The sequence below is a fragment of the Notolepis coatsorum genome (genome assembly GCF_963971535.1).
Source record: "Notolepis coatsorum genome assembly, chromosome: 17".
NCBI lineage: Eukaryota > Metazoa > Chordata > Actinopteri > Aulopiformes > Paralepididae > Notolepis > Notolepis coatsorum.
This window is the reverse complement of record NC_140181.1, coordinates 69,647,057-69,657,366: the sequence shown is the minus strand read 5'-3', so window position 1 is coordinate 69,657,366 and position 10,310 is coordinate 69,647,057. Positions and strand designations below refer to the sequence as shown.

General features: G+C 39.8%; 1 protein-coding gene across 1 annotated transcript; it reads right to left on the bottom strand.

Moving 5' to 3' along the window:
• Positions 1–4,814: 4,814 nt before the first annotated feature.
• ssr4 (signal sequence receptor, delta) lies at positions 4,815–9,969 on the bottom strand. Its single transcript, XM_084332771.1, has 6 exons — positions 9,810–9,969; positions 9,457–9,575; positions 8,939–9,013; positions 8,758–8,847; positions 7,894–7,959; positions 4,815–5,982 (listed from the first exon to the last, which is right to left on the bottom strand). The coding sequence occupies exons 1-6, from the start codon at positions 9,859–9,861 to the stop codon at positions 5,878–5,880; spliced, it is 507 nt and encodes a 168-aa protein (XP_084188897.1). The 5' UTR covers positions 9,862–9,969; the 3' UTR covers positions 4,815–5,877.
• Between the last annotated feature and the right edge of the window lie 341 nt (positions 9,970–10,310).

Genomic DNA, 10,310 nt, shown 5'->3' with positions numbered 1-10,310 from the left:
ATTGTGATTGCTAGGAACCCAGTGTGCCGACATAGATGTAAACATGTCGATATAGAAAATATCATCTCATCAGATCTGTCATCAGAGAAGAAAGAATGACACTGATTTATTGTCCAAACGGACGACAGGGCAGCAGACACTATGAGGAAACCTGTTCCAAATTGAAATTGAAGAGATTTGCAAAGGTCATGTTTAATGTGTAAATATTGACTGCCATACTCTATTGATGTTTTGGATTATATTATTTCCTTTGTAAAATGTTTTTCGGAGAAGTTATCCAGTATGCTTATACAACCCTAAGTGGGAGTGTTGAAGTCAGAGGTTCTATGTAGGATTGTTAGTAACTGTCTAACTGCATATATAACTGTTTCCACTAGATGGCGCTCTAGGCGGAGCCACTCAAGAACACCACCAGGTGGCGATGTATAAATAGAGATGTCTCCTCCTACTCTACCTCTTTCCCCCCAGCCTCTCAGTGAGAGGAGAACTCTAGAACTGCTGCTCATACCATGTGAATGAATAAACCACGCCGCTTAAAGGCTAAAGATAGAAACCATGCCTCTTGACCACATTGTCGCCCTATAGCCGGATTCTGTCAACATGTGGTAGTGAAAGGTTAACCCTTTGTAGTGTGGTAGTGAAAGGTTAACCTTTTGTAGTGTGGTAGGTATGTGAAAGGTTAACCTTCTGTAGTGTGGTAGTCCAAGGAACACCGCTGCACAGCAAAGAGAAGGAAAAGCCATGTGTTCGCATGAGTCACTGGAACCTCATCCTCTACGTTTATTCCTTCCATTTATTTCTGGCCAGTGGCCACCCATTCCATGGGAGACTCCTAGAGACTTCAAAAAGGGAGTGCCTGAACTCTCTCTCGCCCACTGGTGTGTCAATTCAGAATTAGTGATATTGTTCGGTCCCTATTGTCGCTGTGGCGGTAACACGAGACAAAAATGCGCTTGCAATGCAGAAGGGGATGATCTTAACTATTGTGCTGACATATAGGTACAGAACCAGGGTCATGAGAGTTCACATGTACTTTGTACATTGTGCCGTGTATGGGTGAGTGTGTCATGTTACACATATTCCACACACCAAGGGTTGGCCTACATTACTCATGGGCGGGTGGTGCTTCAAACCAATAACAGGAGTAGAGATACTTTTCCTCCATGCATAAGCCTACACCCCCCCCCCCACCCCACCCCTCCCGGCCACATGGGGTGTTTAAATCTAACAGAAATAAATAAGACTGAAGTGGTAGTAAAACTGAGGAAGCCACAACGGTTATTATGCAATGTATTACATTCCATCCGTGATATGTTAACAGCGGTATGAATCACAGTACAGTGAGAACTGTACAATCCTTTTGTCTAGGGAATGATTGATGGCGCCCCTCGAGAGAGAATGAATAAAACTGAAGGACTGAGAAAATGCGGTTCAATGCCATATGCAGCACAGAGCTGCCACTGTGTGTTCAATTAGTAGCACTGCAGTTCTGTAAATCAATATTGGAAATAGCTGTAGCGCCGCGTGGCTCCTGAGTCAATAACTACTAGACCAAATTTACTGCCAGGGTACACAGAGGGAACTATAGTAACGTATTAGCTGCTAGAGTACGGTGCTATCTTGAGATGGAGACCGTGCATAGTGCATACTATTTCTGAAGACAGAAATACCCCCGTCTCTATCAAGGGTTCACTCTGGGAGCCTCTTTGCATGTGACCTTATTTACTACAGCAACTGTAGAGTGCCATGCTATGTTTTGGGTTATCCATCGCAAACAAGACAGATGGTGAAATCGTGAGGAAAATAAGGTACTCACGTGAAAATTATTTATGTAAGAGGAGAATTCTCTTTTGGTCAAGTTTGATTGATTGATTGATTTTATTATTATATTTTATTATTATTTTACAGATTGCAAAATGGGTACAATAAAGCTCAATACACACAATTGTTAAGGGGATGCAGACCAGAGAAATACTTTCGTCTTGTTTACATCAGGGTCCCCCATTTTCAATTCATCATAACATACTGTACATCATCATCATCATCATCATCATCATCATTAATTTATTCGTACATGGAATTAACACAGTCCAACAGTACATATTCATATAATTCACCAAATCCCATGGCCGAAAGGAACAGGAAGAAGAAAAATTCTTATATATACTGCCCCTACACACACACAACACACCGATCGACTTATTGCGTAAAACCAAACAGAATATACTCATTTTGCAAAAATGGAAACATCAACCCAACCAAATTAAATCAACATAAATAAACCTTTTGTGTATCTATCAGTCAAACTACATATTTAGGTTAATTCATTTACACACACACACGCACGCACACACACACACACACACACACACACACACACACACACACACACACACACACACACACACACACACACACACACACACACACACACACACACACACACACACACACACACACACACGTAGCTATACATTTATATAATGTATTATTCTGTATTATACTATATACTTTATTTCTATTTTTTTTTATTTTTTTTTATCCACTTTTTCTCCCATTTTTCTATATTTTCTCCCATCCCAATTTCGTATCATCCAATTCAACCCTCCCCTGTCACGAACGCTGTTTCTTGCCTCCCACAAGCCGGCTGCAATGTGGACTAAGTCATACATAGCACAAGTCCCCTCCGGTACTTGAGGTAACAGCAGTCGCATCTTTTCACCTGCGCAGCTCGATCTCTCAGTGGCGAGGAGTAACGCGTGGGAGGCTCACGCTGCCCCCGACACTTCCTGATTCTACTGCGCAGGCGCACCAACCGACCTGTAGGAGTCGCTGTCCACAACGCCCGATCCCCACCCATCAGTTTCCCACCCCCTAATACGGCCAATGTGTATTAGTATGAACGATCAGCTAAACTGAAAGCAATGTGGAGCGCCCAGCGTCTCCTCATTCGTGGCGAGCGCCTTGCCCACTACGCCACGTAGCCGCCCACTTTATTTCTATTTTATTATAATATAACTAAATCATACTATTTATACTACACCATATTGGTACAGTATTATACAATATTTTAATATATTATTATTCTATGTTACGCTGCTATATACTATATTACTATAATCATACTGGCCTACACTGCAACTCTATGCTACGTATACGTCATCCTGACACGCTAAACTGCAATATTATACTAAACTGTGCTATACTGTCTATGTATCTTTTCTTTGCAGTGACCTAGTAACCTTTTGAAGTGAAATATATTAGTAGAACTCTTTTCATCATTCTGCAGAGTTCCATAGTTTGATACCTATAACTGAGGCACCTGACCTTTGTTTTAAGGTTGTTCGTGCAAATTGGTGCTTAAAATTGAATTTCCTTCTGCTGTCATCTGGACAGGGAACGAACAACCTCTGTATATTTGCTGGTAATACAAAACTAATAAAGTCTGTATTTCAGCTAACTCTTTAAGTTTCAATAGTCTGGATTTAATAAATAATTCGTTGGTTCTCTTGAATCTACATTGTGAACTATTCTTCTGTAATATAAATAATGGCTTTATGTTGCTTTCATACGTGTTACCCCACACTTCCACACAGTAACTATAGGATGAGTGAAGAATATAATATTCGCATAGAATTATAATCAAGCACATTCTTTGCCTTGTTCAAAACAAAAACACTCTTGGCTACCTTTTTTTTATTATTATATTTTATTATTATTTTACAGATTGCAGAATGGATACAATACAGTACAGCTCAATACACACAATTGTTAAGGGGATGCAGACCAGAGAAAGACTTTCGTCTTGTTCACATCAGGGTCCCCCATTTTCAATTCATCATAACATACATGACATACAGATACAGTACTTCTACATCTAGACATTTATGACATACAAGATCTACAAATACAGTGGTTTGTGATACAAAAAGAGTCTAAAAAAGAGAGTATACATTTGAGGGGGAATAAACTGTACATTGGAGGAGGTTGGGTAGGTGGGGGTAACAACGTTTGTTTCCAAATATGATAGATGATATCAACTTTTGTGGCATTCTTCTCGAAGAGTTGAAATTTAATGGTCAAAAATATCTTCTACTCACCAACATAGAGGCTGGAGTTTCATGGAAGAAGTCAGGCTTCCAACGCACCTCAAAAATGGATCCTTCATCAACTCTATTCTATTTTCAATCTTTCTAAATGTTCTTATGTACCCGTTGCTATTGCATGTCTATATTTGTGTTTCATTACACATATATGTACATATTTACCAACTGTTTCACCTGTTTTATAGCAACACTATCACCGACATCTAAGGGAGATTGATCGGCCCTTCTAAGGTTTCTCCTCTCCACATGTGGTGCTTTTTTCCCCCTATTGCTAGGTTTTTAGTGAGCTTTTCCTTACCTTCGCGTGGGGTATGTCTGGGAGTGTTGCAATTATTTATTTAACATTTAATTTTGGATTTCATGGTGTTTTTTTGTTTTGTTTTTTATTTATTGTGATGTTTCTTCTTGACTTGTTGTGTATTAAAGAAGACATTGGGGACATTAACGTTGTGTTGTCGGGCCTTACAAATACATTTGATTTGCTCTGGAGCTAAATGAGATCAGTCGGGTCGGAATTAATCATTTACAGTGCTCCATCCATTCGCTACTGGCAATGAGCGGCGCAGACGCAACACGTGTTGCTACGGAACGAAGACCCATTAACCTTCCATTCTGCCTTGGATAAAGAGATATTAATGGAAGGGCCTGTCTGTTCGCTGGAGTGGCTGGACTATCACATGAACCACAAACACGCAGAAAACAAACCAGCAGGGAGGAAAACAGACCATTTATTTTAGTTCCCTGAGTGACACCAGCAAACACACATCCAACATTTGGTCCGTTCTAGGTCAGCCAGTGCAGTCACACATTGTGATCAGAAATGCAGTTTCATATCAGGGGCTTAGACCTCCACCTCTATTGGGGTCCGGCATATCGGCGCACAGCCACACGCACATATCCCTCAATGCAAAGGTTACATGGAACAGTATGATCAGTGTGGCTCACAAAGCAGTTATGTACGTGAATGCAGTTCCAAACGGTCATCCAAATACATACATTTATTGTACTATAAACTGTCAATATGTATACAGTTGCAAAGTGACAATGACATAAAAAAAGGACCTACGTTTACTTCCTGTTGCAATGTTTGCTAATGCAATATTTGGATCCAAGCTGTTCCCTATAGCAACAGAATTCCAGTGAAACAGTCTATAGACTGTTAAGACTTTACCTTAAGGGGCAGTTCGCAAAAAAAATAAACTCTTCACTGTTCTGGAAAGAAATCATGATTTTTATTTTGGCACTTTCAGTGCCACAAACCGAATGCCATTCAGCTCCATTGTATTCTAGTGACAGCAGACATCTCCACAGCGGATATCTCCAAAACTAGACAAATTACACAGAAACTATGTGGATGGACAGATAGCACTAGTCTTGTTAAGGGTGATTTTTTTTTTTTTTTTTGGTGAAAGCTACTGCCTTCATCATTCATCAGCCTCCTCAAGGTAAAAAGAAATAATAATCTATACATATGAACAGTTCATAGTGTTTTTAAGTTAAGACTATAGACAAACCATTTCTAATTATACATGTTGTGTTTTAGTTTAGTTTAGTAAATTCATCTGTAAATTGACAAGACTAACAGCATACAGACAGTCTGTTTGAATCATTACAAAAAGAAAAATACAAAAGGGCTCTGGCTCCTCATCTTGAAGCAGAGTGGGTGGTGGCAGAACACTGTTGAGCTGCCACAGTATTCGATGTTGGAAAGGTCCCACTAGAATTCAGTCTTTAGAGATCCAGTGGTTAAAAAGTGGCTGTTGAATCCCCTTTATGCCTGGATGGTGCCCTTAGCGCTGAAGGCCAGGTAGTAGACTAGGATACCGATGAGAGCGGCCAGGACCTCAGTAGCCACCCAGGGACCGTTCCATGCACCCTGTGGGGAGATCGAGGAGACATGCGTTTAAGTTTTGTTTTTATTTGTCACATATAAGGTGAATTATAGTGAAATGCTTGGTTCTGTATGACCCTCCTGAGATTGTGCTTCATCACTAGTGCCAAAGGGCTTATTCACCATTGTGTGCTTTACCAAATGGTAGGATGGACCTCTCTGTACGTATGGAGGAAATTCCACATGTTTGTTTTTATATATAAGGCCATCCTAGGGAAGCTTCCCCTATATCTTTCCAACCTAATTAGCTTTGCCTCTAGCAGCTACCATACCAGGTCCACAAGATGGCTACTTTTAAAAAACCTGAGAATAAACACTGAACTAGGAAGAACAGCTTTTTCAAGCTTCGCACCTTGGGCATGGAATGGGCTACAGGACCATATCCACTTAGATACCCTGGTCTCTCTCTGCGAATTTAAATCTGTATTACATAACTTCCTACAAGAAGAATGTCGCTGCTTTCTGTAGTCGGGTCCCAACTGAAAAATTACTGTATTATCCTGTATTTTACTGTCGTACACTTTTACTATTATGTAGACTATTCTGTTTTGTGTTTACATGTGATGTATTGTATATTGTATGCACTTTTATTATGTTCTTGTGTGATGTATCGCACATTTTATTGCGGTCTGATATATTGCAGTCATCTTGGCCAGGTCTCCGTTGCAAAAGAGATCTTGTATCTCAATGGGACTTCCTGGTTAAATTTTATTTTTTTTAATATAATGTGCATTATAGTGAAATGCTTGGTTCTGTATGACCCTCCTGAGATTGTGCTTCATACAGTAAAAAAAAGTTAAAGAATAAAGACCAAACACTATACAAATGTACAAAGCTAAAATGTACAAAATGCTAAAATAAAATGCTAAAATTAGGTAGAAGAGATAGTGCAAATGTGTAATGTGTAAATAGATAAAAACATGTGGGTGTTCTGTGCAATGGATCAACACAACCTCATGGTGGAAGGGAATATAACGACATCCAACAGGTATGAATTACCTGAATCCTGTACATTATATACATAAACTGATAATCTGTGTTTCATAATCGTGTTAAGTCTCAAATAACACCATTTCTGTACGAGTGCCATTCGACATTGTAGGGGCATCGCGATTCTCTAAATACACGATTTGGTTCGACATCAAGGTCACAACTCAATTATTGGTCATTATTGAATTGTTACACCCATAATAATACCACATGCTTCCTTACTTAGCCAATAGACAACTATGAATGGGTCTGTCGGAATTTTCCGGTGCCATTAGAGGTCACCATACGAGAGCTGGAAGTGGTACATGAGCAGTGTTCATGCGTGTGTGCGAGTGTGGTAGAGATATAAAGATATGCAGAGTCCATGGTTCAGTTCAATACACTACCGTATATTAGGTTCACATCATTTGATTGTACATGTCTAAATATCTAATCAGCGAGGAGACTAAATACATTTTCTTATTTTGCCTGCCCCCCCCCCCCCCAGAAAAATATGGGCTAAATTAATCTACATTCTTCCTTATAGAAGATGGGTTTATAGAAGAAAATTACGTTTTTGTGGGTAATTTCCTTAAATTGCTATTTAAAATAAAGCCATTGCACTCCAATGTTACATTAACAATATAAACAAAACCCTTACAAATAAATAAATAATTATAAAAACAAATTCATTCATTGTTTGCTGTTAACGTCTTTATATCAAGATGGCTGCCAATTTGTGTCTACAAAAAAACATTTGGAATTTCAATGGATTGGGTTTTTTTTTTTTTTTTACTTTTAGATTCACATTGGGCCTCTAAAGAGTGGGCTGACTTTAGCCAAAGGCTGATGATTACAAATGGTGCTAGTGAGGCCAATGTTGCTTAATGCGCTGTGCCGTCTGCATCCAAGCAAGCAGACACTCACCCTGTGATCCACGTTGACGGAGAAGAGAGGCTGGATGGCAGACACATCCTCATTGCTCCTCTGGGCCTGGAGCACAGAAAGTACAATAGAATATAATCTGATGCAGTGATAAAAATACAATAAAAACTCCAGTTGTTGATCTAACTAAAGTAATGCCAATATTCAGACTTGTATTTTGTTTTCACCCCCCCCCCCCCCCAAAATACCATGTCTTCCAAGTAACTTGCATCAATCTGATAGTACTTACTAGAATCTACTGTTCATTTTAAATATGTATATAGACTTAAAAACAAAATAAAATGGTAGGTGAACTGAGTTTGCATGAGTTTACAACATATAACATGCCAGTTAGGGTAACTTATGTATACTGCACCTGTGTATACTGTTTACTTACTTACGCATAGTATATATTCAGATTCTAAGTATTATTTACCACATTTATTGTAATGTATAATATAACTGAGGGCATACACTCATCTGCACCTTTGATTACACTGCCTAATTGCTCATATTCAGAGTTAATTATATTGTTTAGACTGCTTACTTTTACACTGTACTATAATTGTATTGCCTATATTTATGTATATTATCATCATGCCCAATTTTGCCCATACCTGTACCCTCCCACCATGCTGCCATGATGCCTGAATTTCCCCAAGGGGATCAATAAAGGGATATCTTATCTTCTCTCCCACATACATACATACTAATCATATGTAATTAACCCTTTCACTGCCACACTACCAAACAGTTAACCGACCGTCGGTTGTGTGATAGTAAAGGGTTAACCTTCTGTCGTGTGGCAGTGAAAGGGTTAAACGCAGCTAAACATTTGTAACATCCATTACGCAGCACCAGACAGACCTTGCGCAGGGAACTGTAAGACTCCTCGTCGAAGAACTTGACCTGGTATGTCCCAGAGCTGGCCTGTTTGTGAGGAAGGCTCCAAGACACCTAGTGGGGAGATGGTAGAAGTAAGTGACCTGTTCAGATGATCTTTACTAATGCATCCATGAGACAAGACCCGAACCATAGACTACAGTACCTGGTACTTTCCAACATCCTGGCCTCTGGTCACAGGGAACTGTCTTCCATTGACATCAGCGTACAGCGCCACACTCTGGTGAAGATGGATAAGAAGACATTGCATGAGATAATCACATCCTCCTCAACTTCCGGCACTTTACACCAAAAGCATCGGAGGTTATTGCCATTAATTGATTGATTGAAAACTTTATTAACAGATTGCAGAATGGGTACAGACAGTACAGTACAGCTCAATACATACAATTGTTAAGGGGATGCAGAGCAGGGAAAGACTTTCGTCTTGTTTACATCAGGGTCACCCATTTTCAATTCATCATAACATATGACACACATGACATACAGATAGACACAGTACTGCTACATCTATACATTTATGACAGTGTATACCAGATTTGCAAATACAGTACTGTTTGTGATACAAAGTGTCCAGAGGGCACTTAGAGGGCCACAGAGGGAATGGTCGTCAGTTTTGTAATAATTCAGACGTAGATGGTGTTTGTAGTTGTAGACACATACCTGTGCTCCGTTGGCACAAGCCAGACTGAGTTCAACAATGAAGACGGACTCTGAGGAGATGACAGCATCAGAGGTGGTGTAGGCCGATGGGGTGATCACCGGTTCTGTGCAGCTCTCTCCTGTGGATGATATGGAATTATAATGCCAGCTTTTCAACACTCCGTCCTCAATAAAATACATTCATGGAATACACATTAAACCACTAAGAAACTGACTTAAATATTATGCTTAAAATCTCGAGAGCAGGCAGAGGAAATTATAACGTTAGTTGGAGGCCTGGAAAATGGCTAACGTTATAAGCAAGCTTGCTAACGAGAACGGGTAAATAAGCGATATTTGATTAATTTACTTACCCGAGCAGACACAGACTAGAAGAGCAAGGACAGCGGCTATCCTGATCATCATGGTTTGTGAGAAAGTGTTGTTCCTGAGCTCTTCTAGAGGTAGTACACACTCTGTTCCCTTCAGACACAAGTCCACCTCAGCGTTCAGTCTGGTGCGCTGTAGTGACGTGTACCCTAGTGGCGCAGTGCATGCTGGGAACATGTTCTCCTGTGACACGTCGGTTATATATTTCAGACAATTCTAATGAATATATTTGAAATGTGGAACTTAAAACAGATTTGGAACGTAATGGAAACTAATTACAGTTAGATTGTTCCCCCATAGTCTTAAACTTAAAACCAGATTCTCAAACATAAACATAAAGACGGACAACACGCTTGTTTCTTCACAAACATAGCCACAACACTGGTAAACAAACTACCCTCCCACTCAGGGCACTATGGGGTAGAACACATAGTAGCATACTACAAGAAACTAGGGGTCCACAAAGACGACTTCAAACTGGAAAT